Source organism: Perna viridis, chromosome 8, assembly GCF_037379345.1.
Source record: "Perna viridis isolate PV_CMFRI_1.1 ecotype Kerala chromosome 8, ASM3737934v1, whole genome shotgun sequence".
Classification (NCBI taxonomy): Eukaryota; Metazoa; Mollusca; class Bivalvia; order Mytilida; family Mytilidae; genus Perna; species Perna viridis.
Genome location: NC_142452.1, coordinates 38,119,411 through 38,137,273, shown reverse-complemented (window position 1 = coordinate 38,137,273; position 17,863 = coordinate 38,119,411). Strand labels below are relative to the sequence as shown.

General features: G+C 33.8%; 1 protein-coding gene across 3 annotated transcripts in view; it reads left to right on the top strand.

Annotated features, from left to right (window-relative positions):
- The window catches only part of LOC148610407 (uncharacterized), a 58,567-nt gene extending 47,166 nt beyond the window's left edge, over positions 1 to 11,401 (top strand). Inside the window, exons 5-6 of one of the 3 annotated variants that reach the window (XM_088543047.1) lie at positions 4,575 to 4,682; positions 5,156 to 6,454. In XM_088543047.1, coding sequence (XP_088399173.1) covers positions 4,575 to 4,682; positions 5,156 to 6,111 — 1,064 coding nt within the window. In that variant the 3' untranslated portion in view covers positions 6,112 to 6,454. Of the gene's footprint in view, positions 1 to 760; positions 866 to 1,323; positions 3,020 to 4,574; positions 4,683 to 5,155; positions 6,455 to 8,577 lie in introns of those variants that run through there. The other 2 variants (XM_088543046.1, XM_088543049.1) reach the window with 2 other exon arrangements.
- Positions 11,402 to 17,863: the final 6,462 nt, after the last annotated feature.

Here is a 17,863-nt window from a genome sequence, read left to right as displayed (position 1 = left end):
TAAAACATATCCAGCAGTATTAGTAGTATCTGGGTTGGAGTCGTGCATTTGACAATAGTTTATAAATCAAAAGTTGTTTTAGATACGGTTAGTTTAGACTGTTTGCAGATTACTTTTTCTAAATTTGATTTTTGATTTTTACAAGGTTTTGTTTGAATGCGTCAAGTTGTATATATGATTCATTGGAGGCAGTGTTTCTATTTTTCATGTATTAAGCTAGACAGCTATCCATTCTTTTTCGCTTGTTGATTCAAGAGTTTCCACTTACACAAGGTTCTGATTTCTTGGTCTACGTTTTGTGTTGACAGTGGTCCAGTTGATTGTGGGATCGATGTATACAATGGTGTACAAAAATGTATTTGTAATACTGTGAAACCTTTCTTAACGGAACCCTGTATATACAAGAAACCTGTGTAAAGCAGACATCTTCCAGAGTCTTTACATATAGGTTTTAATACATGTTGGACCTTTTTTTTAACAAAACACCTGCTTTAACCGAACAAAAATATCCGTTCATATATTCGATTGAGACAGATTTCACTGTATGCAAAATCGGTAATGTGATCGAATGATGATAATATTACGGTGATTCAAAAGTTGAATATATTTATGTAGAGGGGGAACTTAGTTTTTAAAGAAAAACGTATGATACCTCATGTCCTCGAAACAGTTATAATATGAATTAAAATAAAAGAATTGTTGACGAATGAAATGTTCAATATAAACGATAATTGAAACGTTGCCTGGTAACAATTGACAGGGTCAGAAGTTCATACGACAGAATATGAAGACGCAAAACGGACCTGTAATGAAAGCGAGGTTACAGATATCGGACAATATAACTGGGCAATTAAACTCTTTAGAGGTAAGTAAGAATTAGTAAATAATTTGGAAGTAACTGATTCGCTTTGAATTTTAAAAAAAAACTATTTTTTTTTAAATAAAACAGCTACAATTTATTTTGATGCTCTTTTTACCCTGAGAAATAATACGCCATAACACTAGGTTCTAGAAATGTTTGAAATATGTTTGTAATTTTTTTTTTTTTTGCAGTGGCGGATTCAGAGAGAGGGAATCCCTAATTTTAATTCAAAAAATGAAAAATTTGCATACAAAAGTTAGGCAAAAAGAGCAATGATAACCTGGACCCTCTTTTATGACGTTTTGGATCGGAACCCACCACTTTATAAATTTCTGGATCCGCCCTGTGTGGTAGTTATAAATAGATCGTGGAAGACCTCTAAATGCGATATATACTTCGATTTGATATCTCTGAACTTTAATAAACAATTTTGCATCACCAATGCATCTCTTGTTTTACAGATTGGATAAAAAGTGTAAATTTACCAGAGCAGTTCGAAATTTACAGTGTAAATGATTTGAATGACGTTTTGTGCCAGTTTTACTTGGAAGCGAAGACCAAAGGTGGAGAACCATTACAACTTTGTACATTGATCGATGTGCGAGATGCTTTGAGAAGTTATCTGTCGCGAATTTCACCGTCTTGGAGCGACATCTGGTGTCAATATCTACACAATTTTGGAACATCTAACAATGTGCTGGAAACCATACGCGAGGCAAGCAAGGAATCTACACCAAAATGTAAAGCGCCATCAAAAATGCCTATGACAGCAGATGATTCCAAGAAATTGATTCAGTCAGGATTACTTTGCACATCTAATCCTCTAGGCTTATTCCGAAAAGTCTGGTTTGATCTCTCTCTCCATCTAGGATGTGGCGGTCAAGCTGCAATGCGCAGTCTTACTGCTGATATGGTAGTCTCGGAAACTGACGAGAATAACCGAAGATATTATCGACTGAACAAATGTCAGAAGGTAGACAGTGCTCGATCAAACATGGAAATGCAATATTGGGATTGGGATGCGCGAATGTATGAGATTCCTGGAGATCCTAGCTGTCCTGTGGCTAGTATGGATCTCTATTTGTCGAAAAGAAACCCATTCAAGAACGCATTCTTCCAGAGACCCAAACCTCATTACTCAAAAAACGAACCTTGGTATGAGTCGCAATTAGGACATGGCGTCCTTGCCTCAGTAATGACAAGGTTATCAGAAGAAGCTGGTCTAAGCCAATCGTACACAAATACAAGTATTAGGGTCACCGCTGCAGAGGTTTTACAGAAACGATCGATCAATATCGATGATGTGATGGGGTTTAACCCTCGAAACAAAAACCCTCGATCGATACAGCTTGCTTTGACCAAAACCTTTACTCCTGCTCAGCTATATTTCAATAGTAACACTTTGCATGATATAATGTATATATTGCCACCATAGGACACAGAATGATTCAAAATTAAAATGACAACAAGAGACCATTATGACTGATTTATTTTGCAATACCAAATCCATAAACCGGGTTGGATTTTATGTGCAATATCATATAAATGTGAGGACAGGACCTAAGTGCGATATTAAATGCTCTGTGTCAGTTTTGTAGTTCATGAATTGCAACCTATAAGGCGCAAAAGACATCCATGCCGATGACAATTATTTTCCAAATTGTCAAAAGTAGATTTATTTTGCATTACAAAGTTAGTGTAATAAACTGTTGTCTTCGGTGTGTATTTTTATAGATTTACGTCGAAGAATTTTTATGATGTGTATGTTATATAAGTAAACTTAAAATTTAATTGAAAAAGCAAAGAAATACCCGAAGATTCAATTCTAGTGCTAAGTACATTGAAACCTGTGTAAACGAATCTCTGTCTCCAACAGTTTAGCCAACTGTTCGTTTCTTCAAGTACCCAGATACGAACGGACTTTCAACATTGTCTGGTTTACACAGGATTTCGATTTATTCAGAGTTCAGTTCTGAAAGGTTTTACTGTATTTTCGTGGTTATTGAACTATGTTGTATCATGGATGTTGTTGCCTTCTGTTTTCGCTTCCATAGTTCCAGAAATAGGATTATAACCGAAAACTTTCCTAGAATGTATTTATGTGTATTAGATTTATATTTCTTGCTGTCTGTAGGGAAAAAATCTTGAGTGCCATAAATATGTTTCAAATAAAGCGATATTAGTGAATTTGAGTTTTTATTTGTCAATAGTACGATTATCTATATTCAAGTTCTGGCGCCAACTTGTATTGAGAATCATTTACAATACTCTAACTATGCTTTGTATTGATAGTTACAAATGTTTATATATTGTTCATTTAAGTGAAGCCAGTTCTGCATCATTTTTTAGAGTTGGGTTGAGATGATATGGTCTATATGATTTCGTTCGATTTTTTGTTCGATCGTATAAGTTTTAGAGTTTTGAATTTTGGTCCTTTTTTGTGTCTTGTCAGTAACATTTTCTGTTTTTCGTATATATTTTGAAGTACATTCATTTACTTATTTTTATTTAGAATAATCAACGATATAAAAAATAAGTTCGTTTTGACGAGTTATGAACCATCGATGAAATATGGTCCGTCCGTCCGTCATGCTTAGGGGGGTACCTACTTTTTAACTCAAAAAGAACTTCCCAATATCATGGAAACTTGGATCAGTGTTTATATGTTTATATACACATTGAAGATATGAACCTCGTAGTGTAGAGAAGGTTGAGAAATATTTCCTATATTTTAGCATGATGAACTTGGCAATTTTCATAACTTAACGTTGTGGCGGGTACCTTTTTGTGTAATCTGTAATACAAGAAGTATTTACCCTGTATTACTGAAACTTTGCAGTGTTTCAATACATACTGCACATGCGCACCTACTGTTTAACTTGCTTAGTGGTTTTATGCATATTGGAGATACATGTACTTTTGTGCTGACAAATATATGTGGTGAAGCGGGTCCAGGCGTAGATGGGGCTTGCTTTATTTTGTGGCCGAAAAAAAATGATTAAAAGATCATATTCTGAATTTTGATTTATTGCCAATAATCAGGATGTGGACGTGGTATATTTCTATATACATTTCTCAAAAAATGTCACCTTAATAATCAAGCCATTTCATTTGTGTTCCACCAGAAGCTGAACGCGTTGTATTATAGTCATTAGGTGAAGTGATTTAAAGAGTCGATATATATTTTTTATCAAACTGAAGCATTTGGCAAAAATTGGCTTCCGATAAATTTCGGAAGTGAAAATTAATGACTTTTTATAATAAAAAAAGGTCAATAGAATCTGGTTTTTGGGAAATTTTCTTAAGGGTGACAAGAATGTAAAAATCCCGGTGACTTCTGGTTTAGGTCAACTTTCTAGAAGTGACAAGAATAAAAAAAAGTTCCGTGACTTGTGGTATGGGGCAATTTTCTAAAGGTGAACAGGATGAAAAAAAGTCCGTTGACTTTTTCTTAAGGCGAAAAGAAGGGAAAATTCCGTTGACATCTTTTTTGAGGAAATTTTCTAAAAAGAATGAAAAAAAGTTTTGGTGAATTCTGGTTTAGGGCAGTTTTCTTTATGTGAAAAGAATGCAGAAAAGTACGTGACGTCTGGTTTGAGACAACTTTCTTAAGGTGATAAAAGAAAAAAAAGGTAGTGACATCTGGTCTCTTACTTACTGTCTTATACTGTTATCTTTTACCTCGTTACTTACCTTCGATCCACTTTAACAGGAAACCAGTCCGCTGACGCCGAAGGCGAAGATAATGTCGCAATAGTGCAAAGGGAATATCTTGCTGGTACTAAAATGCGGACTAGAAGAGATATACAGATTTTCAAAGGTGATTCCCTTTTACCTTGCATGGTTAAGTGAACCAATTGAAGCTTACCTACACATATGTATGCATGATTCTGCTTGAAGGCAGATGATTGTTTTTTTCTTGTATCCTCGAAAAATTCTAACAGTCGTCAATGTGTTTACTAATTTGGGTGGTTTTGCATGAATTACCGTTATTTTTGTGTGTTTAATCAGTCACTGTAAAAGTTAAGGAGTCTTACTGGTTCTCCGCAATTTGCAATTATTTTCTTATTTTAAATTGCTGAAGATTTGAATCATATACACAATTGCCATTTGGATATACGAAAGGGATAGTATTTCTGGTTTTCGTATTGCTGCCTTTTAAATTGAATAAATAATGATTATTTTTTCGGAATCTTACAGTCCTTTGGATCATATTTCATTGATTATATCTATGGGGCAGCGTGAAACTTGCTTGGAATACTTTTTTACAAGCTGTGTTATTTTGTGTTGTAGACTGGTTGGTTTTCAATGACCTTGATCCTGACTTTGAAACGTTACCCGCTCTCAAGTTGAACAAATGTCTGGAGCGATTCTACACTGAAGTTCGTGCCAAAAACGGAAAACCATACACTATCACTACAATCGTAGGAATCCGAGCAAGTATCAACAGATATATGATGTCACTTCCGGAAACATGTAGACTCTCTGTTCTTAAACATGAAGCCTTCAGTTCTAGTAATGCCCTCATTGAAAGCCTGAATGTAGCACAAAAGCATCGACACAAGGCGACAATTAAAAAAGTAATTTCAACAAATGATTTAAACAAAATTATGCAATCTGAAATAGTTGAAGCAAAAGACCCACCTGGGCTCTTAAGAAAGGTCTGGATTGATCTAAGTCTTCATTTTGGTATAAAGGGAAAGGAGGCGATACGAACGCTTACCAAAAATTCGTTTCTTCTTGAGTTGGATGAGAATGGGCATCAATTCTATCGGTTAAACAATGATCTAGAAACCCCGAAGATAAGCACGTTCTCAGAGATGCATGATTGGCATTGGTCAGTCAGAATGTATGAGATCAAAGGTAGCCAATTCTGTCCCGTAAAAAGCTTGACGCAATACTTGTCGAGGCTTAACCCAGACATTGCCGAACTGTTCCAAAGACCTGTCGAAACGGCAAATCCACCGGGGAAGAATTGGTATAGTGGGGTGATGGGACACAACTCAATTTTGAAGATGATGTCTGATATCTCTGTAGATACCAAACTTTCCACCGTATATACTAACATATGTTTAAAGGCTACTATTACCGACTTACTAGAGAAACAAGGTTTTAATACTTTCTCCATACTTCACTTGCAATCTAAGGGAAAACATTCTTCACAGACACCAGAAGAACTGAGACAAAATAGTATGAACATGCATTACACATTCTACAAATCTGCTTACGGGCAAGCTTCTCAAATATAGAGACGTGAGCACCGACTTCACCTAAGCTTTGACTTTTGTTTTCTTTTCGTTTTATACGACTGCAAACAATTGGCACTGTCGTCGTCCATAGACACTATATTTCGTGCGGTAACTTTTGGTTTTAGCCGTATTGAATTTGAATTTTGTTCCATGCGTGTCACAACTGTTCTTGACTGGACGTCTGTGGTCGTATCAAGCTGCTTCTGTGAAACTTTAATTATCAGCTAATTCTTGTTCATATGATTATAGCGGATATTGCTTAAATTTGTTTGTGTTGATGGGTTAAATGGTGCTGTTATCTGTTATTTAGAGAACGAATTATAAAAATATTTAAATAATTTTCCATTGTTTGTTTGTTTGTTTATTGTTGCGCTGTCATTCTGTGCCCCTAATCAATGAGTGGATGATGTACATGGACATGTTTTGCAATCAGCTTGTTCGTCTGGATTCCGTCTCAATATGTGTTTACTATTTTGGTTGCTATCTGATATGGACTTCCTAATCAGTGCGTGAATCTTTAAGTTTTTAGAGTATGTAAAGGTTATAGTACAAATCTCCACTGTCCAATCGAAATTTGGTTTGCAGCTTCACTCAAATTGGCTGTGCGTTGTGAAACCTGAACAGTGTATTGTTTTTCCAATTACACCTATAAAAATAGGGTAGCTAGGTAAGGATTTTAAAAATTTGCTATTTTTCCGACACAGTCGGTATAGTTTCGCTTTTTACACTTTGACCTTAAAGACGCTTTTTTTATGGAAACGCAAGTCACCCAATTGCAATTCCGTTTCCCAATTGACCAAATACTGATAACATAGTGGCGTTCGAAAACACTGTATCGAAAATTGAAATTGTGTGCCATGTGTTATTTCCTTGAGTGGACATTAATGTAGAAAATTTTAAGTAAAAAGAACAATATTTTACTGCGTCGGCTATCTTTTTTAAAGATAGTTCTTATTTTTAATCGAGTCGTCTATGGTACAGAGGTTTGCTCCCACTATCAAATATGCAGTCAGAGTCATATAAGTCATGGATGCTTCGCGATTAGATGTATTGAATATAATTAAATTTAAAAAGACCAAGTTGAGAATAATGCATTTCAACTAAATATGACCTAACAAACTTTACCAACACTTTGATGGCTATTTCCGATTCTTATGAGGTATGAATACTTTATCATAATATTAGTTTATCTCTTGGAAAGAAACAAATTGTGTACACTGTTTTCTGTGACATATTGAAAGTGTTCGATCGCATTTGGCACAAAGGCTTAATTCAAAAGATAAAAGCATATGATATATTTGGAGATATATTAAAGTGGATAAAAGTTTATAATTCGAACAGGAACCTTAATGTATTTATAGCAAATTGTCTATCAGATATAGGTACTATTAAAGGAGGTGTTCCTCAATGTTCAGTGCTAGGCTTCTATTTTTCTATTGTATATAAATGACATTGCTGACAAATCCGCAGTTCTATCCAGTTTATTTGCTGGTGATACATCACTGTCGTATGCCTCCATAAATATTAATCAATGTGAGGAAAACATAAAGTCAGATATATATATATATAGGTCTGAAAAATTCCCAACGATGTTAGAACTGTCAAATTTGCGATGCAAATTTTTGGTCGTTCCCTCCGCGGGACTCGAACTCGTACTGCTGTGACATTTGTGGCAACACCGCCTGCACTAAATCCAGCGCCCTAGACCACTCGGCCAGCTAGGCTATATAAAAATATAGCTTTCGCTGGCCGGGTCATTCCTCCTCGTAGGTCCTCCTTGTTTTTACTTGAAACAATTGAAAATTTGCTCTTTGGAAATGTCACCTTGTGAATTAAACAAATATATATTTAAATCAGTTCAATTATTCATCAAACAATCAAAGCGTTTTGACGGAGAATGATCATAGCAAGCAATTTTTACTTTATCCTGTTAATATTTCCCATATTTTATCTCTTTTATGCTCTTTTTTTCAGTTCTGATAACTGTTGCCACATATATTGTAATGACAAGTTCATCGCATATAATAATACATAAATATATACATGTATATACATACATATTTTCATGTTTAAAGATAAAAATATGTTTTAAAATTAATTATTTAAAAGAATTGGCTATGATAAAAATTTTGTCTATTGAAAAATAACATAAATTTTCCATGTGCATATTGTTTATTGCACTGCACTTCGCGCAATAAACAATATGCACTTGGAAAATTTATGTTATTATTCATTAGACAAAATTTTTATCATAGCCAATTCTGATATAAATTTAGCAATAAAATATGTTTTGAACTAATGTAAACTACAAATCAGACTATATTATAATGGAAAAAAAACTATGGAAAAAAAACAAAATATCCTAGTCACCCAAATCCAATGGATTGCTACTAACATATTCAATATGCATGAGAAATGTAATGCATTAACTGTCATACTGAGAAAAATAGCTATTGTTCTTTTTAGACTGGCTTCGACAGCGTGGGGAGAGTGTATACTTCGAAGACATGGCGTCAGTTCATCTCAACTCTCTGCTTGGCGATTTCTATCAGTACTCTGTCCGATTTGGAATATCACCTGAGATCCTTCAGTCCTATCCCTATGAGATGTCACGCTATCTTTGCAGTCCACCTTTCAACAGAAATTTAAACATAGATGGTAACGCTGACTTCTTCTCGTCATGTACGATTCTGAGGTCGATGTGCCAGAACTATGATATGGGATCGATGCGGCCAATATCTCAGGAAGATCTTCAACTTCTGTACAAGTCTCGTTGTATGTCGTCTGATTCACCCGAGAGTTTACAAAATAAAGTTTGGATTGATGTTAACCTATATTTTGGCGTACTTAGTCGTAAAATGCTTCGACAGCTCGAGAAAAACTCATTCTTACTCGAGATGGATTACAACAATGACAGACGGTACTACCGAATAGCTGATCCGAGAATTCCGAAAGATAGACATCTATCGCGCATGTATGAACAACCTGGAAATCCACTTTGTCCCGTCCAGAGTATGCTTCTTTACTACTCAAGGTTAAATCCAAGCATTGAAGCATTCTTTCAACAGCCAGATAAAACCGGATCAACACCAGTATGGTACCATCCAACACCGGTTGGTAAAAATGTTCACAGTGGTAAGCTATCTACTATTTGTAGACAGTGTGGTATCAAACTATACTACCGGAATCTGGCCTTGAGATCAGTATACCGAAGCGTCCATTCTCGGGCACCTGACTATACTTATGAGTTCAGTAGAATTATTATGGAAATGATATCGGGTAGCCGCACCGACGAGCAGATTTCGAATGCACCTTACGTCATTATTTAGAATGGTCCATTCATATTTGGAACAGTATTTCGAAGGTACGAACACGCACTAGAAGCGTCAAACATTAATTGTATTTTTTGTCTTTGTGAAAAAATCTTCAATTAAAGAAAGGTATTGAATATCTTTAAAATACAGTGTACACCTTTCAGAAGTGTTCATTTTGTGTAGTGTCGTTACACATAAAAAAATAACATAAACCCCGTTTTAAAACTGACATACTATACTAAAAACTTATTGCAATGTTTAATTCTTTAATTTTAATTACTGTAAATTTTGAAATTATTGAGTGCATTTATTATTGAAATGCAGTTGAAATTTCTGCAGTTTTGATAAATATTAAAAAACAATATCCTCTTAAGCTTACTTGGCCGAAGGCTATGTGAGCTATTGCCATCACTTGGCGTTCGTCGTCTTCCGTCGTCGTCGTCCGTTAACAATTTTTCAAAAAATCTCCTCTGATACTACTGAGCAAAATTATATGAAACTTTGTACAGATATTCCTTGCTCAAAAGTTGTGTTTAAATTGTTGATCCGTCAAAAAACATGGCTGCCGTTACTGAAAATAGGACATAGAACATAGGGGCCAGACTGTAGTTTTTTTGTATATATCTCCGATACCATTAGGTTTAGATAATTTTGACATAGATAAAAGTGTTCAGCATGATGAGATCTATCTGTTGTCAAATTTTCATTTAAATTTGTTAAGCCATGTTGGAATTATTGCCCTTTTTCGACGTTTTTTGTTGTTGCTATTTTTATTGTTATTTCTTTCAAAAATCTTCTCCTCTGACACTACTTGACCAATTCGAACCAAACTTGGTATGAATGTTTCTTGGGATATCTTGCACAAAGTGTTTGTCCGTCAATGAACAAGGCCGCTGTTACTAAAAATAGAACATAGGGGTCAGACAGTAGATTTTCGCATATATCTTCAAAACCGTTTGGTTTAGCCAAATTCTTTCAATTGCTGAAATGATCCTTATTATAAGTCCTACCAAAATCTTCTTGAATCAAATTGTTAGACAACTTCTTTATAAATTTATTGCCATTGAAAGACAAAATTAAACCAGGTGAGCGATTCAGGCTTCTGGGAGCCTTTTGTTTTAAATTCCATTATGTTAGTATTAATTATTGCGCAAATATGTAAGTCACATTTTTCGCAATAATAAAATCATCGCTATAATTTTTGAATTTACAGCATTAATAGTTTCTGGGCCTACAATATAAACATACTCATGTTTGTCCGTTTTCAAGAGCACTTATCTTTGATGTGTCATTTTTTTGGGTCATTATTGGGTTAATTTATACATGTACTTTGTAATATAGCAGGCGCGGATCCAAGGACTGGCGTACCGGGCGTACGCCCCCCTCCTAAATCGATAAGAAAAAAAATTTTCACCACAAGTTTCACCCCATAATATTTTTTGCCTTGCTTTGCACGGCATTTAATCCAATTCACCCCCCCCCACCTCAAATCCTGGATCCGCCCCTGTATAGTGTATGTATGTTAGTTATTAGCATCTGTTGTGCTTTTAGTCCACACATATGTACGTATAGTTTGGTCATTGTAATGAGCGATATTGGTTAGATTTGCTTGATTTAAGGCCAAGAAAAAATGTATGTTTATTTAAGGTTACATTGGATAAAAAAATAGGGTAGGTTGGTAAAATCATATTATTTTTTTAAATTATTTTATGTAGACATCTATGGGACTTATTTTCATTTACTTTGATAGTGCTTATCTAAAAAATGATAGTTGAGCGGGATTTCATAAAAAAATACCAATAAAATGTGTTAGGGAGGGCAGAAAAACTTTTTTTTCTCTGGCCTAATATATTTGGATTGTTGCAATTGAAAGCTTATGTGATGCGAGTACATGGTTGATAAATGCACATGAATTGATGTTGTGGTATTGTAATTATTTTAATCAATACATGACTAATAAATTGGTTCTGTTATAACTTTTCTTTTATCATCACAATATACAATGCATAGATGATTCCCCTTTCTTATATGATAATTCTATGAAATATAAAAAAAGTCGAATTGACTAGATTTTCAGTTTAGTTTTTAATTATGAAATTTTACATGTTTTAAGTTTACGTTATGAAAAATCAGGATTCTTTAGAGAAGATATCTGATAGGTTCACTCGAGCGTTTCCTACGGAATCAATTTCTCATTGGTTTCCTTATGATATAAGTCAGTATTTGAAGCCACAATGTTCCATGTAATGAATTTGAAGTTCTAAAATAAAACCATTCATATTTATTATACAAAACAAACGCTTAAATGATGAAAGATCAAAATGCCAATGAATACAATAATGCAGTTTATAGAGAAGTTTTCGTATTTTGTTTTGTGGTAGACTTGCTGTTATATGAAATCATTTTACTGCACATAACGAGATCGGCTTACTGGTACGTCTTTCAGTAATGCAAGAGTTGGATAGGAAGTTATTTTCGGACGCGGTGCCTTATTAGGTTCATATCGAGGTAAAAGTTCAAACCCGACACACACACGCTAAAAAAGCACGCGGAAGGACCAAGGCCTTTATAATCATGCATCTTCATGATTCTGACCACAAGTAATGCCAATGTTAAAAACTGTATATTGAACCAGGGACTTCACGATATATTCTGCCTGGGTATAATTGCACAATCTTTTAAACAAATCTTATTGTTGATAAAACATACAAATTTGTGAAGAAACAAAATGAGGATATGTACAAAAAGGAACAAAAAATCTGCTTGAATCGCTTTTTTCGATATTTTTGCTTTCTTAGGGGTGTTTGCTGCTCATGTTCAGTCATTTTATCAGAATTTCGGACTCCCCTGGTCTTATCCATTTTATACCATCAGTAATTTTTGCCTAGTGACTCCCACATTTCTTTTCATAATTTCATTAAATATACCTTAAAATGTTATTTGAGGAAGTTTTATGAAATTCTTGTTACTTCTTCTATGAAGGCAAAACTAGGAAAATCAAGAGAAATCTTTTTCCTGCCACAGTTTCTAATCTTTATATCCATAAAACGAGCACAGTAAACCATCTTTTTCCGTCGACGCAGTCGGTATAGTTTCACTTTTTTGAAATTAGGTGCCATAGGTTATTTCCTTATCTTAAAAATAAAGTGTTTACCTATTTCCCAATCAGTCCAAGAGTTGAAAATAGACTCAATGAATCCCTAAATGGTTCTAATGTTATGTAAGGTAGTCTTTGTCTAACAGTTACTCTCATAATCTATTAATGAGAGTTTGGCAACCTATATGTACGTATTCAGGAATTTTTTTTTTGTCGTCGTGTTTTACTACATGTGTGTTCCAGCTAGGCCATTTTCACAGGGTGGTCTGCCCACCTTTTCCCAATTGATGCTCTGTGCCCTTTTCATGGGGCCCTGACCCTTTTCGAAGTCTAAGGTTTTTCTTAAAGAAAATGAATTGTAAATTTTTACTACTTTGCTATTTTTGTAAACATTACATTAATATTCTACCTGTTTACCTTGCGGATAACAGCTGATTAATTCTCGCTAAATGGAAATGGTTAGAAATAATATAAATAATTAAAACTCAATACAAGAACCATAAATCTGGCTAAATGTATAAATAGATAGGTGATAGTTTTATGATGGGTAAATAAGTGGAGCAATCAGCTGATAAAGTAATTAAAAATGATGGACAAGTAGAAAATGGATCCCAATTGTATCTATCATCATTTTATTGACAACCAATCATTTGAACATAATTAATTTCTACTGCTCAATTATTTGACAATTACTGTCTATTATACATATCTAAATTTTGTATAAACACATGTGTCTACAAATTACAAAATTGCACGTTTGTTTATTCAAAATGTCAGTTACCTCCCTTCCAATTTTAAAACTTTTAATCATTTTCCGCTTTTTCAACAGTGTAGTATAGTGCAAAAGTTTTGCTTGCAATAGTAAAAAAAATACTATTTCATAAAGAAGTTGGTTCAGTAAGGGCAATATTTGGCCTAAAAAACAATGTCTATTTGAAGAAGATTTTATGTTGTTTCTCCAGCTCTTTAATGTTTTCTGTAGTTGATTTGATTGGTTTATGGTTATAATTTGAGCACATACGATCATACATGCCCTTCAAACTTGGCTAAGATTGGAAAAATCTGCTAAAAAGGCTGAAAACACCAAATTTTGTGCAGATTTTCACTTTTAACAATGGCCACATGTGTTTTGACTCTTGTGCTTCATATATTTTGTGTATAATTGACAGTTACAACTCGTGTAAAAATATCTTGAATCAGCAGATCTGTGGCCACTCTGTTCCACACAAAAACCATTATAAAAATTGCAGAAATGTTGAAAGTTAAAAAGTTTTTATGAAAGTTACATAAATGCATACTGTTATTTCTGGAATAACGTTATAAATCTCGTCAAAAACATCATATATTCAATGTCTGCGACCATTTTACTATACTACTACTACTACTACCGAGAAATTAGCTTAAATCAAGTTTTCAAAAATGCCCAAATTATGAGGAGGCCAAAATAGGTCCTTACCGAACTTTCTTCTTTGAAACGATTTTGGAAATTTGGTAGCAGTAATCTTCTATACTTGTTACATTTTCTAAAACCTGTTACCTCATAGTATGCAATACTTGTAAACAAGCAATTTGAGTTTGAACAAGTTTTACTGGATATTGCCGGTCATCCATTAGGTATATTTTAAGGATAATAATAAGAGTTGTTGAAAGTTATATACACCACACTTTATTAAAAGTATATCTTTATTGCAAAGCATTTTCTAATGTATCCTCAACACAATAAAATTGGAGAATGTAATCTTGTCAACTAGGGTGAGAGGAAACCACTAGAAAAAGGGATGTATAAACGCTATTATTTTACTTACTGATGTTGTCATAAAACACTTGATAACTGAAGAGTGGCCAAATATCATTCTTAAATTCAGATCACCTTCCCTCACCTTTTTTTCTAACCAACTAATTGAAAATATACAGCCTAATGAAAGTACCATTATGCATCCAATGAGTACAGTTGCTGCATTATGCAATCTTCAAAATTGATACCAGCCAAACAGCCATGCCAGGCTGGTAAAAATGCTGATGGGCTTTTAAAATTTGGCTATCATGCCCATGATTGCTATACATGGTATAACTTCATAAATGTTTTTAAGCTCAGGCTTGTCAGAAATTTATATGACAAAGGTTGACTATGTTGCCAGTTAGTTCAAAAGAGGTAGAGAGTTGTTTTCTTAGGTCAAAATGATGAAATGTGAATGTCACACACACACACACACACACACACACACACACACACACACACACACACACATATATATATATATCACTGTAAACCTTATGCCACTCAACATGCCCATTTTGAAAATTCAACAATGTGCCAAAGTGTGATTTTTCAGGAACTGCGTCTTGCTCTTTTGAAATTCTAGCTGGAACACTATAAATTTCAGACCTTGTGTTGAAGCCTTCATATCCTCCAAACACCATAATAATCCTTGAAACTTGTAGTTGGTTACCTTCTAAAATAATTTTAATAAGTATGGTCTTTACATGTGCTTGGCTTTTTATGAGCAACTCGGCGGGTGTTTCTAGAAAAGCAGAGGACGCTTACCCTGCCGGTGCACCTGGTTTGTGCTCCCAGTTTTCAGTCCGAGTTGCTCATTTACTTTTGTTACTTTGTGTGTTTGATTTCAGTTACTTTATGTTCTTTGTTGTGTATATCTGTTTTCTATGTCTGGTCTTTGTCCCTGGATTACATTCCTTTGATTACCGCTATAATCTTGGTTCCCTTGATTACTTTTTCGATCAGTGAAATCGATCACGAAAACAAAAACATGTATGTAAAGTGTGTGCTGAATTACTTCTAATTTGTGTACTTTTGAAAACACCGTAAGGCAGTAGAGTTACTTTAGGTCCAGATCAGGCAAAATTAAACAGGTAAAACACTTATTTCATTCACCACAAGTGTTTTTACCATGATTTTCTGACTGTCTTTCAATTTGTAACTTTATTACCCCCCAAAATGCATGTCTTAATACTCTATACTCCCCCCCTCTGTTTGTCTACAAACTTACTTGGCTAATGTTGTCATAAAATCATAGGATCGTTCTGATCAATGAACTTTTCTTTTTTCAATGAGGATCTAAAAGAGAAAGATTTAGATGTACATGTATAAATTTGATTTGTACCTGTTATTAAATCAAAGTACATTTTTCAACTTTTAAAGTTGCCTAACTGTATTTAAATTTCCTTTATCATCATCTCAATACCTAAAATATATTAGGTTAGAAATACAGAAAATTCAGAAAAAAATATTTTTATAGTAAAAACGAAATAAAAAGACAACTTATCATAGACATCATGATATTGACGAGAACATTTTGTACACATGAAGCATATTGACTGCTAATTCATTGCAATTTCAACAGTATTGATGCAATATCAAATTCATTGTGTTAATATGTAAAATTAAACGTTACAACAATTTGTCTTATACAGTAATGTCTGTTTAAAGCTTCATTGAGTTTTATTTGTACCGCGCCTGCCACACCTGCAATTATGCTCCTGAATCTTAAGTAGCTGTCTTTGTAAGAATCATGCAAAATCTGGAAAATGTGATACACCCCAAAAAAGGCTACATATTTTTATTTTTGTAATTAAGTTGTTTTATGGGTATTTACTATGAAATGTGTAATTATTCATCCAAATCTGCCTGCTCTTAGGAGATAATCAATATTGAAAATCCAGTAGATTCTATTGTATTTGAGCGTCATTTACAGAGTTATCTCCCTTAATTTTGAAATCTACAGTGCATGCTATACAATTTTTATCTTCTAAGAGCACGGGTTCTATGAAACACTAAATGTTAATTTCTGTTTACTATGGCAATTCAAACAAAATATCAAAAATAAAAATATGTAGGTTTTTTACACATGAATCACATTTTGCATGATCCTTAGCTGGAGTGCTACTTAAAAATGATAATAGAACTACACGTACATTTTGTATATTTATATAACAGAATGAAAGTGTGAACATGATTACATTTACAAATGTAGCTGTGTGCAGAAAAAAAACACCTATTTTTCATGTTTGTACATGTGCCTGCAGTTGTATCAATGTATTTTCCATACCTTCCAAACTAATTTTTCAGCCACTTACCATGAGTTATCGGAAAGTTTATATGAACCAGATTCACTCGAGTTCGTTACTATGGCAGCTAGCTCAGATGTGGAGAAGTCAATTAGTATGTGATGCTTACATTAGGACTGGAAATTTTACTACAAAGGTAAAATACAGGGAAGAATTTTTTGGAGTCAAAAAGAGATACAAAGTTTCATTGGTGTATCCATTAAAATGTTATAGCAGAAATGGAATACTGTGGAAGAGTAATCAAGGAAAGCAGGGTTTGAGTGGAAATCAAGAGAATATATTTTTCAAGGATATAAACAAGACAGGAAAAAATTGACTCATACATGTACAACAAAGAACGTGTATTAACAAATTACACATGCAAAGAAACAAAAGTAAATGAGCATACCGGACTTAAATCTAGGATTATGGACCGGGTGCACTTGTAGGGTATAAAAATATTATTCGTTAGGTACTAATTAATGTGATATTTGTAATTTTCAAACCACAAATTCAAGTTCTCAACAATATAAAAAATGTCCATTAAAAACTAGAGAAGTTTGTTTTCAAATTTACAAATTCAAAACTTTTCAAAATTGACAAATGTTTGATACGCCATGAAAGTGATACATAAAAAAACTTACAACACAGTACGTGGGTAAAATGAATTACACGTTAGTCAGGATGTGATAAACATCACATACTTGTACCAGTAAGTTGTAATTTGTAGAATTTAAATTATCCATGAATACACATTTGAATTCATTATTGTAACCTTTTGTCTAGCTAAAACAAAAATTGCACAAGACATTTTTACCAAAACAAGTACTAGAAGAAGAAACATTTAAAGTGAATCTTACAAATGAATGATTTATTTGAATTCAATTTTTTGTCAAATCCTGTACACTGTATTAAGTCCTAATAACCGTTTGACTGCATGTATTTGGTTGACTAGCACCAAATAAGTCAGAGAAATGTGGATGAGTAAAAAAAAGAAACTACAATTTGCACCTGATCCAATATCTTCAAATTTATTCGAGTACTAAGTTTCAGAACGTTTTATTTTATAATTTCTTTTGCAAAGCACAAAGTTAAACCACTTTCTGTTTACTCTACAGGCCCATAGAGTTGTATTACTGGCAGCATGTCCTATGTTACAGTCCATGGAGAAGGCAACTGGTTCCCATCTTGAAGTCGGACTGACAGCTGACGTTAAACAGGAGTCAGTCAATACGTTCTTACAGCATTTATATGAGGGCTTTATGTTATTGACAGA